The following is a 17960-nucleotide window of genomic DNA, read 5'->3' as shown; positions in this document are numbered from 1 at the left end:
TTGTAATAACTTGAGAACACGTTTTTTTTTTCTTTTTTTCCAGTTTGAAACAGGGGCCCACCTGCTCTTATGGAAAGAAACTTGCGCCAAGTCCTTCTGAAAATTGCTCCACCTGCTCTTATGCAAAGAAACTGCTCCAACTCGGAGGAACTAAAGATTTTGCTCATATAAAAAGAAATTTTTGGCGCCCAGTCCTTCCATACGAAGAGTCATATGTTGAACTAAAATTTTCCTCCAAAACAATAATTATTTTTCTCACCTTAAAGAGTGAAGAATGGGAAGAGTCATATGGTCAATTTTGTCATTCAAAATATTGTTTGACTTCTTTTAATGGAGTGATTTATAATTTCAATGTCATTATTAGTAGATGTTGGAATGGGTACAAGAAAATGTAATTATGCTTTGTTTGCTTTACAATTCAAAAAGAATTTTTTTTAAAAATTCTCCCTAGATTTCCCTACTTCCAACATTTATCTCTCTATCTCTCTCCACTTATTATCCCTACTATTTTTCAAAAAAAAAAATTCAAAAACCAGCATTTAAAATGCCCCTAACTAGTGCCCCAAACTTGTGTCCCAAGGGCACCTTGTAGCATTTGTCATCCTATAAAACTGTACACAAGTGTGTCAGCCTTATAGTTATAACCAACAAGCATCGCAGACACCGTAGAAGAAAATAGAAAAAACAAACCACAGCCGTATGAGAAGTTTAGTGAATCTGAAACTTACAGAGACTAAGATTTTGTCATTCAACCATTTTAACGACATTATCCTCTGATCTTTCCTTCAAAAACTTCCTCTCTTTACATTATAGGTAACGTAATCTTATGGAGAACACCGTTCAAAAAAAAAAAAAAACTTACGGAGAACGAAGTTGTACTCAGTTCTCAATAACACAGAGCCGTTGCAGATGCAAAACCATTACGTAATGCTCATTATAGACATAAGCATACACTACACACACATGCGCCTGCGCGCGCACACACAGAGACTATGCAACTGTGTCGTCATGTGATTCCAGCCAGAACCCTGTTGCTGAGCTTCCTAGATTATCAAGGCTTCTGAGAACAACAGGGGACCCTGTCGACTTCATACGATTCCTTGTCAGTTATGTAAGGATGGTGCCTCTTGTTTTGCCCGAAAACTGTAATGGCATGAACACTTATGGTAATACTTGTACAAGCCATACAAAAAACCAAGAAGTAGGCGTTAAGGAGAATACTGTACGACTCTTGTGATGCACATACAGTACATTAGCCCAAACAGGAAAAAAGGGTTGGGATACAAGTTTTACCTGTTTACCCAATCACCACCTTTCAATCCATAGTTTTGCTGATTCAAAGATGGTGTAATGCCTTCGCTCAACTTCAGTTTGCTTTCCTCGGCCTTCTTTCTCTTCTTTGAAGAGCTCAAAGAGCCTTCAACTGGAAAAAGGAAAGAGGAACAATAAAAGAAGTGGGAGAGAAATTCAGGTGTGAAAGTTGTAGATGAAGTTCATCAAGTTATTCTACCAAACACAGTCCATCTATTTCTTCACATATTTTTTTTCCAGTAATTCATATTTGGTTGGAGAATCTTTCGTAATGATTGGGCATCACACTTTCCTTATCCACTAGAAGCAACAGTAGTAGAAGAAATCAACGTGATTCATGATGTAGCTTAAACAACAAGGGAAGACATAATAACCAGCACTTGAGGTCTGCCACAAGAAATTGATCCAAGCAATCACATACACAACAACTAGGAGCCTCTTATACGCGTTTCCAAGCCAACAAATCACATTCAAAATCTTCATCATTTAATCTGTTGCTTGCGAAGATGGTGAATCTCCCATCATAAACCAAAAAACAATATTTCTACGGTCCTATTTCAAGTCTTCTTTCATTCTCTTCCAGGCTATCAGATGCAGCTAAAACATATATCTCACGGCATTAGGTGGAAGGCATAATAGTCGGGTTCAAGTAGAGCATGTTTCATACCTTGCCATTCCCACACCACTTTAGATTCACCCTTCACCAGTTTTGGGTACTGATCTAAACGAGAATCTTCCTGAACCAACTCCTCAACCTACAAGAAAGTAAAGGCAATCACAAACTCTTTAAACTTGTTAGGCTTAATGATTAATGTTTGATAAGTGAGTTAGAGGTTGGGATAGGATTGCTAATTCTGTGGAACCTCTAACTCATTGTTTGGTTGCACAAAAGGGGATGGTATTAGGATGGACATGGGATTATCAATCCTCCCAATTCATGGGATTAACAATACCACCTCCTACCAGGTATTACTAATCCTTTCCCAAGCTTTGGCTGCAAAATGACCTCCTTGCCCATACTTCCTTCATCGATCAATTCTTCATTGATATCCACAAGGGCAATGTTGGAACTTCATTATTCCAATCCTATCCTATGTGTGCGAAACAAACGTGATATTCCTAATCCCATCTCTTTACGAATCCTACCCCTAATCCTATCTCCTTACGAATTCCACCCTAATCCCATCTTCTTACGAATCCCACCATATCTAACACAGTTATCAAACGAGGCCGCTTAGGTATGCAACTATCAAAACAAAGCTTCAAAAAAATGCGAAAAAAGTTGCACATGCAATAATTACATTTAAGTGGAGATGCCAGTGTTTGACCCAACAGTTGGCTTGAACCAGCCTGTACTTAACTGAACCACACATTAAGGAATATATGCTGGGAAAAACAGGCAAAAGCCCATGATGCAAAGTACTAAGTAGAGATATTATCGGCAAACAATGGCTATTTGATTGATTACAAGTCCTTCTCATCTTAAGACGAATAAGCAAGGCCCTGTAGAAGTTCTAGAACAAGCTGGAATGTTGTATGCTCATACCAATGTCTTTTTGTTCTAGATCCCATTTTTTAATTTCTATCATATGTTCAGAAACAAATTATTTGCAATTTGGGTCCCTTGTGTTTTCACTATTGGATAATCCAAACCAAACCAAACCGAGCCTTACGTCCCAATCACTTGGGGTCGGCTATTCACTATTGGATAATCCAACTTTTAAAAACCATCTTACCATGTTGAGGGTTTTCTAGTTCCTGTGCAAGAAGAATTGAGAATCGAACTAAACATATGTCTTGATTAAAGAATAGATCTAAAACTGTTCCATAGATTAGATACAGAACTAAAGCATTTTCATTACCATAACATGAACCTCCTAAGTGCGCTTGATCTTGTAGCTTGGTGGCTAAAGTTAAAGAGGGTTCGACCAAGCGGTTTGCCCCTTACCTCTTGAGGGACTTGCATCTTGATTAGTCTTAAAGAGTGTGCTATTTCATATTCTCATTATTAACTGAGCAGGGCTAGTGTTTTTACAAGAAATCTCTACCCAACCTTCCTGCAAGAGCTCTTTTCTTAACATCAAACGTGTTGGTGCTAGATAGAAATGATAATTCCAACAATTTCTTTGTTCTCAACGCCTCTGAATTTCTAGGAATGAGTCACTTCAACAGCCTTCGATGGTTATACGAGTATCCAAAATACGAACGAGATGGACGTTTGTTGTCCCAACCATTCTTGTTAATCCCGAGCCCGATAAGTATGGGGGTAATTTATAACAAAGTTCCATTTACTCTATACTGATCTGCTTCCATTTCCACTTTCCGTAAGTGAGCCCGGGCTTTTTCTAGTTGTTCAATGACCCCCCCGCGTAGTTCTTCTGAATTTCGAATAGTATTGAAGATCCTCTGTTTTCGATTATCTAATAAATCGCTAAAGCTTGTTTCTTTTTCTTACCTAGAAAAATTGAAGCCATAGGGCTCTATCCATTTATTCATTCAACCCAACTAAAAATGGAATTTCTTTTGTGCCTTAATTGGCAATACTACCAGTTAGCACTAGCCCCCAAAGAAGGTGTAAGCCCCTCAAAGGCTCCAAAGGCAGCTTGCTGGCCTTTGCACCATTTGGGCATGTGCCCTCATATAATGGTGCTCCTCCCACCTCTGTCTCTTTACATGCAAGCTATTGCATCTACAAGGAGACAGGAGACTTGATTTCCATCAATCCTGCCCTCAAATGTCTCTCTTTCCCGCTCTTAGATGGCCTTTCGTCTCGCACAACCACCCTCCAGCGACTCAAGCACTATCTTAGTGACCACCATAGCTCCAAAAATAAACTTATTCATTAGCCAATTCATTCTCCATTGTCAACTATATCCAAACTCACTAAGGTATCTCTTTCTCAATGAGTTTGTCTTATGAAAGATTTTTTCGATGGCAACCTGATGCAGGATTAGAAAGGGGAAGAAAGGTAGTGCACAAATGGGCCACAGACCTCACTCAAGGCCACAACCTTAAACTCAATTCTCATTAATCAAACTGCCAATAATACATCAAAGAATCTCTTATTTATTATATAAAATCAAAATCTTAACAGGATAGAATTAGAATCCTAGTAAAACCAGAAAAAGTGTACTCATAACAAAACATATCATAACTAGTTTCTAATCATGATCTTATCTTACATTATCGTAACTAAATACTTACCAAGAGTACCCTACTAAATCATAAGAGCGACAACAACAACAATAATGCCGATTATGGTAATAATAATAACAAAAACGTTCTTTGTGCCTTGGGGATGAATAGAGTCTTTGGTGACTGAACAGGGCTACATGACCAGTAATTCAGTCATTTGTGAAGAAGAAGAAGAATTGAGGAATCTCTCCTAGAATTCCTTAAGCTTCATCCTATTGAGGTTAACTATAGCACACGTACACAATCCATGTGCTCATGAACTCAATTCTTCATACATAAATATCGAACCAGATACTCATATAGGGTACTGTAGTTCTCCAGTCCAACTTCCACTAAAAGTCCAACTTCCACTAAAAGTGCAACTTGAAAAAAAGGAGAAACTTAGTACAACATAAGAACAAAGAACCCATAGTCACAGACCCATGTCCAACGAATCTAGAATTGTTGATATTTTTTTTTTTGTTTTGGTCGGCATAGAATTGTTAATATTACCCTTGGCTCATTAGTTTTTTCATTACTAAAAATACTAGACAAGGAAACCACCTCTCCAGAAATGGAGGTAAGGTTGCATACATCTTAAGTTTCCCAGACACCACTCTAGCAAGAGCTTCATGTTAGTGAGTCCCCTTTAAGTTAGTTTACACCAAAGAAAGAGAACAAGGGGTGCCATCCATAAACTTGGCTCATTACTTATAATTACAAACAATGAAACTATACCAAAATAGTGACCTAAAACGAGCACAATAAATTCTGAAGATAAACGGGCAATTGATTAGATACGGTCTATAGGATACTGCAACAACCTATCCAATTTTCCATTTTTCTTTGTATTGACTTTTGTCTTTACATTTCACTCCATATTAACAATATTAGTGATCGTTTCCATCATTTTACTTGTAAATACCAAGAACCTATACACAATGTTCTAAAAGTCGCTAGGCGCTAGTCAGGCGGTCGGCCCCCTTCGAGCTATTAATCGGATTAATCGGTGCATATTAATTAGTAATCGGCAATTAATGGTTAGTCGGACCTAATCAGATAGGCTCCGCCAGCAATTAATCGCTGATTAATTCCTTATTTTAGAACACTGCCTATACACCACAATATGTTGAAGGATAATTCAAGAGTGCTGCTATTGGTACATACAATATGTACATACAATGTACATATAGATTTTGTGGGGCCCAATTCGGGTCCCACAAAGATGATCTGAACCGCTCATTATTTTTAAAACATCTTTTTATTGAGCCCTGTAAAAAATCAGCTCAACCCGATATCGTTAAGAATTTTTCTGAATTTGTAAGGGCGAAACTAAGCAGTTAAGTAGTTTCGCCTCCACAAATTAAGAAAACATTCTTACCGATATCGGGTTGTGCTGATTTTTTACAGGGCTCCATAAAAAAATGTTTGAAAAATAATGGGTGGTTTGAATCATCTTTGTGGGACCCGAGGTGGGCCCCACAAAACTGATATGTACATAATATGTACATTTCATATGTACCCCTAGCATTTTTGATAATTCAATTCACCAAGGAAAAGTACCTTTTCATTAAGCATTCCTTTCCCCTCACAAGGACAAGGAAGAATTTTGCCAAAACTGTTTTCTTACCAATTAGAAGGAAGAAAGAACAAGCCATTCATTTACTTCAGTAAAAGCAAGGTGACAAGAGATACATGAATACCTTTTGCCATATGGTCATGTCCTTCCTTTCTTTAGGCAACAAAAGATGATCTCTTAACCATGAAGCAACAACCCAAGGTTCACCCTCACCATTTAAACTCCTGGCAACCAAAGCATGCTCTTCAAGTATCTCGCAAACCTATCACATTCGCATCAGTTCAATGAGTGCAAATATTCAACAAACCACAATACAGCCATAGGCCCATAGCAATAAGTTAATCCAAACCAAAAAAAAAAAAAGAGGACAAAGCAATAAGCCATCTCATCCAATATGTATTAATGATGCTCGCCAGCCAGTCTTTTCACCACCTTTTTGTTCAGAAGTAGTCAGTGGACACCTGCACATTTGGCCTAGTCACTGATAGTTGCAAGAGATACCACTTAGCTAACATTTTGTGGGCATGCTTATGAATTCTTATGCAGCTATGTGTCCATGAGAGTACTTTTAATTTGAAGTTAGCTTCCAAGTATATTTGCATTTTTTCCTAGTAATCCTTGACTTAGAGATAATTGTCATTCTTTACTTTCCCTTCACTTAAAATACCAATGTCATTCACTCATCCTTCAACTGCCCTCTTCTAATATTAGCCCACAAATTTTTACAAGTCAAAAGTAGTTCAACCATTACCAACTGTGGGAAGAACTATTCCTATGACATCATGTTCTTCCTTTACAAGAATCACATGGTTATACTAGAACAGGATAGTGTAAAATGGTAACATCTCCGTCCTGTGTCAGTGCATCAACCAAGACCTCCTTAATTAAGAAGGGACGCCTCTGTAAGGAGTAAGGACCAAACTCATAGCCGGAATAACAATTCAACATTGAATGTTCAAGGAAAGGAAAAAAGACCTTTCATACCTGGTGGTAAAGGTTTCCAGCTCTAGTTGATAGATAACATCTCCGTTGAACTTTCAACCATAACCATATGCTTCCAATGAGCTGTTAATATTAATGTTGTGAGCAAGCTTTGACAGGTGCTAGCATAGCTAAGCTTTAAAGGATAATACCAATGCACAAAGTGGCACTAAAATAAAAGCATGTTTGGCGATCCACTGCTGGACATGACAGGTTATTGGTTTGTAGTACTCGACTAGCAAATCTGGACACTTCATTTCCTTGACCCTATATGAAAAAAAGAAGACGAAGAAGAAGAAGCAGAAGAAGGAAGCCTGAATTAGACTTCTCCCAACTGAGGCCTAAAGAAAATAGAAATGCACTTTTGCCTGATTGAAGGTGAGCAATAACTTACCCTTCATCATTTTTCCTCGTCTCCAACAATTCACCAACCATCTCTATTGCTCTTTTCTTTGCATACATATATATGGGGCCATCCAAGCCCTGATTCTCCTTCAACTTGAATTCGTCTAAATCATTCCATAACTTATCCTCCTGAATCTGAAAAATAAGTACGTTGTTTAACCGCATACAGAAATAGAAAGAACTCAATTATCCCCTATATGAAGTTCGGAGAGTTTTAAAGGTGACAGACCCAAACTACCCCAGTTCCTTCGCACAAAAATTGAGCATATGCTTCACAGACACGAGTTTCTACCAATTCTGACTGCAATGCAACATGCAACACATGCAGATTAGAAAATCACTCATGATATCAAGAGGATAGATAATGAGACTTTTTCATCCATAGTGATCAAAAGACTAGAATAGGTAACCATAAGTACATACAAGTTTCTTAGCTGTTTCATTTATTTCTCCATCTTCTACACATAGCTTCCCATGCTTTCTATATCCATGAGCACATTCCAACTTCCCTTCGTAACACTCTCCATTGCTTGGACAAGGCTCACAGGAATCTGTAATTTTTTTTTGGATAAGTAAGCAATTGTATTTAAAAGAAGGCATTAAGGGAATGCCGCCCGTATACAAAAAGAGAGCCACCTGCACAAAAAGCCCTGTACACCACCACTATTCAACAAAAAAGCTCGAACCGATCTAAAAATTGATCAATAAAGGGGCCTGTAAATAACTAAAAATTTACTGGAATCTGTAAATAACTCTGTAAATAACTCACATTGGCTAAAAGAGTACATATATGCAGGTAAAAGAACACAACGATGCCCCTTTCAACAAAGTGCACATGGCTCGGTCGAAGACTGAACAAAAGGATTGACAACGCAATAAAAATCCAAAACTTCACAACTGCTTAAGTTAGTGACGAGATAACAAAGACAATATGACTTTGATAAACAAAAACAACATAACCCAACAACTTTTTCCTCCAAACAAAAGATGTAAGAAGTTGGACAAACTCCAACTATAGCATCCCCAGATTTTTTATAGGATGAGTATATAACAGCTGCAAAATCCTAGCAAGAGAATTCAAGAAACTATAATAGATTAGAAAATGCATGAACGAAAACTCTCACACCATAAATATTGAGCATTACTGGTTCCTTCTGTTAGTTTTTGGCCATTATTTCCACCGAACTAAGTCCCTCGTTTTGTGAATATTCCTGCTTGACGCAGATACCGTTCAGTTCGGTGATAATCAAAGCTCTTAGGTTTAGTGTAGTCAGTTTGCCTATAAGGGATTTAGAAACAGCGGCGAAGAAGATCAAACCATGAATATGAACACGGAAGTTGTGAGATTGTCAGTACTATACCATCCAGATTCCAAACACTTAAGTTCTTCGTGGAACACCCAATGAATATTGATCCATATGACTTAAAATTGATCATTGTAGTGTCATTGAACAAAAACTGAATAAAGATCCCCGATTACACACACACACAGACGAGGGTAGGAGGCCAGAGGTGAAATACATCTGGTAGGCTTTTCACTTTGCATTGAGGTCAACAGGGTTACTCGTGCTTGCTTCTTGCATTTCTGCAGCATATGGAAAGCATAGATGTGCTCTACCACTAAAGAAACCAAGGGCTGGAATTAGAAAAGGACAGTAGAGTAACTAGAGTTTCAGAGTCAGTTTGGTTCAGTCCTTTACCCGCTCAAACGAAACCGAACCGATCTTTATGGTTTTTCAAAATATTAAAGCAAACCGAACTGAATTACATATAAAATCGACGGAAGTGCGGAAATTTTTCCAGGTTTGTTCAGTCAGTTTGGTTTTTCAACACTAAATTTTATTGCGAGTTGGAGCTACAGAATTACCTCGATTTTCATATGAGACTGCAAGTATCAGACTATCAGTCTAAATGGATCCAAAACTGAACTACCTAGAAGGCCATTGCATCCCCAGTCAAAACTCCTACTGAACTCCCCATAATTCTTTGTGACCAATGCGAATGCGAACTGACTTAAATCACCTATTTCTTCTAACAACAATGACACTCTTACTGCAATAAATCAATAACACTCTCACACTTTGCCCAACGAATTTTTTCCATTTTGTTTTGCTTACAAAAGTAAAAGAAGGTAAAGAGTTCCTATTCAACACAACACCACCAAAAATCCCAATAAATACCCACCATGCAACACAAAACCACAACCAACCAACCAGTCATATCCTAGCTCAAAAAAACCTGTCCTCAGCTCGGATTGCACGCTGCAACTCGCCTGCATGAAGCCGGAATCGCTAGTAGTGGCTGGACAGCCGAGAACTAAGGCATCATTTCATCTGATCACCCTAACCATGAAATACTCCGTTTCATTTTTATTTATTTTTTCGATGCTCTCCATTAACCATAAAGTGATGATACACGAACACCCAACTGCCCAAGTCAAATTCTCAGTTTCTTAGAACAGTTCTTAGTCTAAAATTTCAGCTTTTCTTCTTCTTACATAGCCGAGTTTAACATTTTCCAACAGTTTGTTCGTTAAAAATACGAGGTAATACTACAATCCAATAAAAAGATACCACGAATGAACCCTACAATCAAGGAGGCAACAACTACATATAATTCAAAGACAGCGAGGCTCGTACGTACCGGAGAGAGAATAATCGAAATCCGCATTGCTGTCGCAGAAGGGATTCGGCTGCCGATTCAGGAACGAAACCACGTAGTTGCAGGCGAAGGCGACGGAAGCGGCGATGGCAACGACGGCGATGAGTCTTAAGAACTCGGACGCTGATGGAAACAAGTTCGGCGGGGGTTCCTTAATGAGGAGGGTATGTGAAGGAGAAGAAGGAGATTTGTGGTGTTTGTTGGTTGTGGGTTTTGGCCGCTTTTTGGGAGTGGAAGCCATTGATTAGAATATGAAACGGGTTTTTCTCTCTTCAGGTTTTTTCCCCTGTTCGTAACGCAGGGAAGGGAAATGGGGGTGGAGACTGGAGAGGGAAGGAAGATGACGGCAACATGGAAAGTGGGTCTACGGCGAGAGTTCTTGGACCGGGTCTGTCCCGAAATGGATTTTAGGGCCTGTTTGAATGCACATCATTGTGAGGGGATTGTGATATTCCCTTTTAGTTCGGACCCGGTTGTGATACTCCTTTTTAGTCCGTGGGCCCGAGCCTTAGACCTCATTTGGAAAGTAAAAATAGATGGAGTATTAGCTAGCAAAAGTGCTACACAGACAACGGTTGTGTAAAACACAACACACAATCAATCTCTAACCGTCTATTGTTGTAATAAATGATCAGGATTCGCTCAAACTTTTCCCCATAAAAATTAATCTTTTCCTTTGAAAAGTTTTTATAAAATCTAGACCGTCCAAATACATCTGGACGGTCAGAATTACATACACAATCAACACAACGGTTGTGCAAGTAGCATTTTTGATTAGCTAAGCCTCGAATTCTATTATATCCTTAATACCGTGGGCCCGAGCCTTAGAACTCGTTCGGGAAGTAAAATGGATGGGGTATTAGCTTTGCCCCGGATTCTATTACCCCTTAATACCCTCGGAGGGGAAATTATTTATGGAGAGATTCTGGAGTGTTATTACATAATATCTATCTCTCTTCCATTTCAACTACAAAACAACATAATCTCTCATTTTATCTGAAATTCTAATCGCAAGGAAGGTTTGTAGGAAATCACGCAAGAAAAAACGCGTTTGGGCCCATTCCAGGTCCCACAAAAATCTAAAAAAATATCTATAAATTTTTGAATATTATTTTATAGGGCTCTGTAAAAAATCTGTTCCAATAGATATCGGTAAGTATTTCCTTTGGATTCATATGGCGAAACTGCTCAATTCGCTCTTATAAATCCAAAAGTAATACTTACCGATGTCCGTTAGAGCTGATTTTTTATAGGGCCTCATAAAATAATATTAAAAAATTTATGAATATTTTTCTAGATTTCGTGGGACCCAGAATGGCCCATACGTGTTTTTCCTTGCGTGGTTCCCTACAAATCTTCCTTGCGAATAGCAGGGCTTCCATTTTATCCTTCATCCAAACCAAGTACTATTTAATCATCCGTCACATCAATGTGAGCCACCATTCTTACATAATATCCCCTACTATCCTATCCCTCTTCATGACTAATACCTCCAATCTTTATCCCGCATCGAAACAGGCCCTTATTTTCCAGCTTTATATAGGTACATACATCCATGTACATAAAACCTCGTACATAAGGGTTTTAGACCTGTCTCGCATCCCAAGAAAATGATTTGAGCGGCTCATTTCGCTTAAAATAATTTGTTTAGGGTCTCTGTGAAAACTCAACTCAACCTGATATCGGTCTATGCATTTACAAAACATCCAACTTTGCTTCACGTTTCGTAAAGGCATTTCATTTTCCAGCTTTTCTATAGTTACATATATCGCGTACATACAGTTTTAAGACCCGTCTCAGGTCCCGAGACAATAATCTGAGTTGCTCATTTCGTTCAAAATGTCTTTATAAAAACTCAACTCAATCCGACTTCGGTAAAAGCATTAACAAAACGGATGCTTCACATTTCATAAACGCCTTTATGAAGCAATGTTGGATATTTTACTGATATTGGATTGAGTCGAGTTTTCAAGCTTTTACACGGAGTCTAAAAAAATCATTTTGAATAAAATGATCGGTTCAGATCATGTTTTAAGACTCGAGACGAGTTCAAAACCCGTATGTTCTTGACATATGCACATGGATGTATGTACTCATATGTATGATTTTTTTTTGTTTATTTTCGCACAATGCCTCAAAAGTTTTGGAAAAGTTTTTCTTTTTGAATATCTTTTCAATATGACCAATTTCATTCATTCATTCATTTACTCCTCGTGTACCTCATATTACATAGTCAAAACTGGGCAACATAGCCATAGCCAACTTGATTTAAGCAAAAACAACTCATAACAAAAATAAATTGAAGTCAAAATGAAGAAAAAAAATAGATACTAAGGGCTGATATACTAAACTAACTGGCAAAATGCATCCCAAGACAAAAAAAAATACCGTGAAAATGGCAACAATTCTAAAATTGAGTCGTCGTTGCCTTGGACTACGATGTTGCTCCGGATACTAATAAGCCTCTTGGTTGGTATTTTCCCAAAACACTTGCTACCCCATTAGCCCATTCCTGGAGCTTTAATTCCTCTTAAGTGCAGCTCCTCCAGCTAATTCTCCAAGGCTTTAGGTAAGTTCAGTAGCGATTTAGTGTGAAATAGAGGTTGAAATGACTTGGTTTGGTTTGGATAAGACTCCGTGCGACCAAAAGGAGGTGTTTTTCATTCACGGAGAGACTTAAAACAAGGTGCGTTGCCCACCAAAAAGTGGGTGGAGAGAGTAGGGGTTGGAGTAGAATTTAGGTGTTTTGTAGAGATTGTGGAGAGGATGCTGATGGAGGCTGAAATGACTTGGTTTGGTTTGGATACCGAGATACAAATCGCATATCTTGAGATATGTTTGTTTGTTAGAAGAGTATGAGTTTCTATTGCTTAATTGGACAAGATTTTTGGAAGATGAAAAATGGAAAATACTAAAGACAAAAATGGGGAAGGAGAGAATTTGTATTACACTTGAACTCAAACTTTTGTTTCGCTTGGTAAAAATCGTTAGAACCCATCCCTATTTGTAATACTCCATGGAAGACTCTAGTACAAACATATTTTCAGACAATATAAATTTTGAGATAATTCTAGAATTACATATGCGAATAATTCTCATAAAAAAAACTCTGATATATCACAAGTATATTCTAGACCTTCTAGAGTTAAATATTTTAAATCCTTTTCGTTTTGAGTTTTAAGGGAGGTTTTTAGAGTAATGAGTGGAAAGATATAGATATAGAAAAAAAAAAATTGGGGACCGTACTTAGGAGTTTTGAGACCCCCAAACGAATAACCTAAAGATCTTATCATTAAAAGAAGGCGGAGCATGACGGACCGCTACATCAAGTATTGGTTCAACCTCATGAATAAGTCTTGATGCTTTATTACATTGCATACCTTGTTTACGTATCATTGGGAAACAGATCGTAGCGGAAATAACTAGAGTTTCTAAAAACTATCTTCTTCAATTATATTTTTCATATTTGGGTTTTGTCAATTGGATTTGTTTGAACTCAACTTTTTTATGCCAAAATACTAAATTTAGTTTATGCTTCAACAACGTTAATTATAATGAATATACAATTAAAAAGTAGATACACCTAATAATATCAACAAACTATGCTTACATTTAAAAATAAAAGTTTTTAAGATGCAAAAACTCAAGTCTCTCAACTGGGGCCTATTACATTAAGGTTTTATGTTCCCTTTGTTAAGGGAAAAAAAGTCATGCAAAAAACCCATTCGAAGTATGGTTCTTTCTTCTATATAAGCCCTTCATTGAGGTTGAATTTTTATCAAATGGTGAAAGATGTCATAACTAGATCAAACGGCATAGAGTAATGCATTTGGGGCTCCACATGAAATAAGGTCTAACTTTTTCCTAATAAGTAATCATAGATTACGTACCGAATTAGGATACGTGTATAAATCATAGGATACACGATCGTGTCGAACGATTTCTATACAAAAAAGATACAGAGTAGGATACGTATCATGTATAGTAGATTTTTAACAACTATGCTAATTACCACCGTTCCACAAAAAAAAAAAAAAAAAAACCATTAACTAGCTACCCAAAATTACAACTCAACAATTCCATCAAGGCTATTATGGTCTTCAAAATCAATCGCCTAAAAAACAAAAAATCAAACCAAAATTAGAACTTTTCTAGAACCTATGAAGTACAGATACTTCTAGATAAGAGTCGTATCCGTATCTACGGATACCAATACCTGAAATATCCAAAATTATAAAAGTTATTTTCTTAATACTCAAAGTATCGGATAAGTGCTCATTAGTCTGATTCTCTGGACCATGAATGAAGGGAGGATGGTAATAAGCACATAAATTGATTTGGGTCTTATGGATTGCTTCTCTAATGCCTTTCAACTTTGATTTGGGGGCATGGTTATGCACCAAAACGTCCCTATAGCTCCTCGGATCTTGGAGGTTTAGGGGAGGCCATTGTTTCAGTGATATTCTAAGAACAACCACTTTGTACATATATTGTCAAATGTTAGGTCTATCTCCAATCATCCCTCACCCATACCCCCAACGATTGGGGAGTAGATGAGTTCTATTATTGTTGTACTCAAAGTATTGGATACTTTTAAGACATGTATCCCAACTTTTGCGAAATTAAGATTGTTACACTTCTTGCATAGTAGTGCAGCAAAATTGTTCGGAACAATGAAAATGGTAGATTTGTTCTGCTTAACTTACTTTCTAGAGAGAGAGAGACATACTGAAATTCTGAGAAGTCTATGGTTTTTTGAACATTTTATTGTGTCATACATGCGTTTCATAAAATCAAACTTCAACAAATAAGCAAGCAACCCGGTAAACTTACATTGTACAATGGTAAAAACCAATAAAAATGTATCCCAGTCGTGTACGTGTTCTATTTTTTTGGATTTTCTCGTATCACAGTATCCTCATCGTATCGTGTCCATATCCGTATCACAATATCCGCATCATAGTCTAGAACTAATGGGAATGGGATTGCATGAACAAAGATTGAATTTGGCAGTAAAATAAATAATAGCAAGACCCTAGCTAGCATCACTCCAAATCTCATTAATGGAGAGTATTTTCAGAAACAGCACTATGCTAACCAACTTAGGTTACTAAGCTAGTTACTGAACTAAGGGTCGGTTATTGAACAATACGTGTTGTTCATCAATAGCTTCAATGCACAATCAAGTAGCCAGATGTAGTTAATCTAACATGAGACACTAAACATAGTTGAAGCATCACAACAGTTTACATCAATAAGCCTCAGATAAATTTAAAAGCAATAGGATAATTCTCTTTGACATATCAGGAGTCTAAAATACTGAATCAGCAGCTGCGACAGAGGCGTTATGTTATACTCATAAAAAGTTTGAATAGTCGATCTCCCTGAGTTCAAAATAGACATTTTGATTGAATAAATTGAGGCCCATAATCAATGCCCAATTAACATATTAAGATTACACATTACCAGTCAATAAGAAGGCTGTCAAATGTTGCTAACAATTAGGTGAGGATTATCGGGGCCTTAAAACTTTTGGATAGAAAGAGCTTTGCTCCCGTTTAAATCAATAAGATGTTGTGCTAGAGTTTTTGGAGAGAGCTTTGTTCATGGATGAGGAAGATTTCAGAGACAGATTGGGTGTTAGGAGACAAGCCTGCTTCATGGATCAAGAAAAAAGAATAAGCTTATTCTAAAGGAAAATTCTAACTCCACACCCATTTACACACCCCCACTCACAATAGGGGTGGATCCCACATACACTGGGTGTGTAGTGTGTGCGGGCTCCACCCCAATTGTGAGTGGGGGTGTAAATGGGTGTGGAGCTAGAATGATTGAATTCTAAAATAGTAGTACACTAAAAAAGGTTGTATTAGAATATTACAGTAGGTCATAATAGGGGGTAAAAACTGGGCCAGAGGCATGTGAATCAACCATGTAAACAGAAAAAGGTTACAAGTATAACCCCTAACAATTTGGGTTTTCATGAACTCACTGCTATTTATACTCCGGAGTGTCCCGTTGCTGAAATTTTCAACGGCATCAAATTACCACAACTGGATTTTGATGATCCCAAAGAATCCACCCGGTGATTTTTGTAATTTACGTACAGAATAATGAAAAATCCCAAGAACTGAGTATTAACTACTATTTCAGTTCCATCCGATATTTCATACCAAAAATATCATATGGAATGATCTCTCTGTTAGCAAAGTCCCATAAATTTGGGTACGACGGAGTATTAACTACTCAACTCTTTGCAATGCTAAATTCTTGTCTAATGGAGTGCATGTCTTTTTGAACAACTATAGGATTACCATCCATTTCCAATTGTGCCAACAAAAATCCCAAAAAATCACTGAAGGGGGAAAGAAATGGAATCTTTGGGATATGAATAAACCATGTCAACACAAAAAGGTTATAACCCATAACAAATAAAATTTTCATGAACACACTGCTATTTAAACTCCGGAATGTTGGGAACTATTTTCAATAGCATCAAACTACCACAACAGAATTTTGATGATTCCAAAGAATCCACCCACATGGTTCGACTGAGGTGTTGACAAATGAAAAAATGTGCACCAAAAAACTTGAACGGCCTGGAATGCAGTAAAAAAACTCAGGGGAAAAACCTTAAATGGAATTTTAAAGCCAGTGGGTCTAGAAATCGAGAGAAGTGAAACCACAGGATCAAACATGGTTCTAGAATCATCAGGGTTCTAGGGAAAGAGGGAAGACAATCCATAGATTAATAAACTGAAGCTCACAATCAATGCTCGACAGTCGACATAGAGTGCTATTAAAAACTTACCAATCGATAAGCAAAGTGCTGATCATTGCTGATGATGACAGCATTGGAGGGTCGTATAATCAACCAATTATAACTGGCAAGAAAACAAAAACAAAATTAGCTTCATGAACAAAGACTGAATTTAGCAAATGTTAAAGGCGGGAGAAAGGGATGATTTTCGTACTCAAATTCCAGTGTGTACTTACTCAAATTCCGTATAACTGCTTTGACATTAGAGTTAGACACAAACCTATTGTTATCAAACCATTAAAAATTCATATTTTCCAATTAGATCCAAACCTATTGTTCCCATTAGACACAGAAGATCACTAAATTAGTAAATTTATAATTTGTGAACAAACCCATCAAATATCCGAAGAACTGACTACCAAATATCATATGGAATGATCTTTCTGTTAGTAAAGTCCCATAAATATTGTTGACTGTATTTAATGTATTGAATGTAATTAGGAAGATACTCAATTTGGTAGAATCAATTAGGGATTTGATTAGGTGGAATCAATTAGGGATCAGTACCTTATCAATTAGGGATCAATTAGGGATTTGATTTGATTTGATTTTCTTTCCTTATTTTACCTTGTATTCGGTCTATATATTGTACCTCATTGTGACAAGAATAAATATCAATCAAAGTATTTCAACATGGTATCAGAGCAGGTTCCAAGAACCTGATTTCTTCTTTCTCTTCTTTTCTTGGTCTCTCGATCAAGTATCGTCTTTATCTTCTTCTTCTTTTTTCAGAGCCAGAGAGCCTGTCTTTATTCTCTCTCGAACGATCTCTGTTTCTCAGAACTATCTGAGAAATCCATCTTGTCCGACGAAGTACTCTCAGTTCTCAGCAATACTGAGACTGCCTTCTCCGGCCTTCTACAGACTCAGCCGCCCACTCAGTCGGACGTCGGCAACCTTGCTTGAACCCCAGTCAGCAACGTCATACCCTCATCTAAACCATATCAATTCCGGGTATCTCTGTTGCATCCCCACCAGATCCGGTAATATTTGGTTTATTCCTATTTTTTGGTTTGCTCTCGTATTATG

General features: G+C 37.4%; 1 protein-coding gene, 2 long non-coding RNA genes and 1 other non-coding gene across 7 annotated transcripts; 2 read left to right on the top strand and 2 right to left on the bottom strand.

Moving 5' to 3' along the window:
- Positions 1–724: 724 nt before the first annotated feature.
- On the bottom strand, positions 725–10524 carry LOC131333691 (uncharacterized). 4 transcript variants are annotated; one of them, XM_058368357.1, is made up of 10 exons: positions 10094–10524; positions 7874–8001; positions 7680–7751; positions 7440–7585; positions 7198–7312; positions 7049–7129; positions 6189–6326; positions 1979–2066; positions 1294–1423; positions 725–1143 (listed from the first exon to the last, which is right to left on the bottom strand). In XM_058368357.1, exons 1-10 carry the CDS (start codon positions 10350–10352, stop codon positions 1104–1106), a joined length of 1197 nt encoding a protein of 398 aa, XP_058224340.1. In that variant the 5' UTR covers positions 10353–10524; the 3' UTR covers positions 725–1103. The 4 variants fall into 4 exon arrangements, with proteins under 4 accessions (XP_058224340.1, XP_058224338.1, XP_058224339.1 ...); XM_058368355.1 differs by having other exon boundaries at positions 725–1172; positions 10094–10496; XM_058368356.1 differs by lacking the exon at positions 7680–7751 and having other exon boundaries at positions 725–1172; positions 10094–10498.
- On the top strand, positions 1990–4853 carry LOC131333740 (uncharacterized). The gene is made up of 2 exons (XR_009201883.1): positions 1990–2124; positions 2541–4853. It is a non-coding gene; the product is annotated as an uncharacterized LOC131333740 (long non-coding RNA).
- A 3429-nt stretch (positions 10525–13953) lies between the features above and the next one.
- On the bottom strand, positions 13954–17343 carry LOC131333734 (uncharacterized). Its single transcript, XR_009201875.1, has 3 exons — positions 17152–17343; positions 16923–17106; positions 13954–14225 (listed from the first exon to the last, which is right to left on the bottom strand). It is a non-coding gene; the product is annotated as an uncharacterized LOC131333734 (long non-coding RNA).
- On the top strand, positions 14412–14518 carry LOC131334962 (small nucleolar RNA snoR100). Its single transcript, XR_009202360.1, has one exon. It is a non-coding gene; the product is annotated as a small nucleolar RNA snoR100 (small nucleolar RNA).
- Positions 17344–17960: the final 617 nt, after the last annotated feature.

This window comes from Rhododendron vialii, chromosome 7a (assembly GCF_030253575.1).
Source record: "Rhododendron vialii isolate Sample 1 chromosome 7a, ASM3025357v1".
Taxonomy (NCBI): domain Eukaryota; kingdom Viridiplantae; phylum Streptophyta; class Magnoliopsida; order Ericales; family Ericaceae; genus Rhododendron; species Rhododendron vialii.
This window is presented reverse-complemented; position numbering and strand designations above follow the sequence as displayed.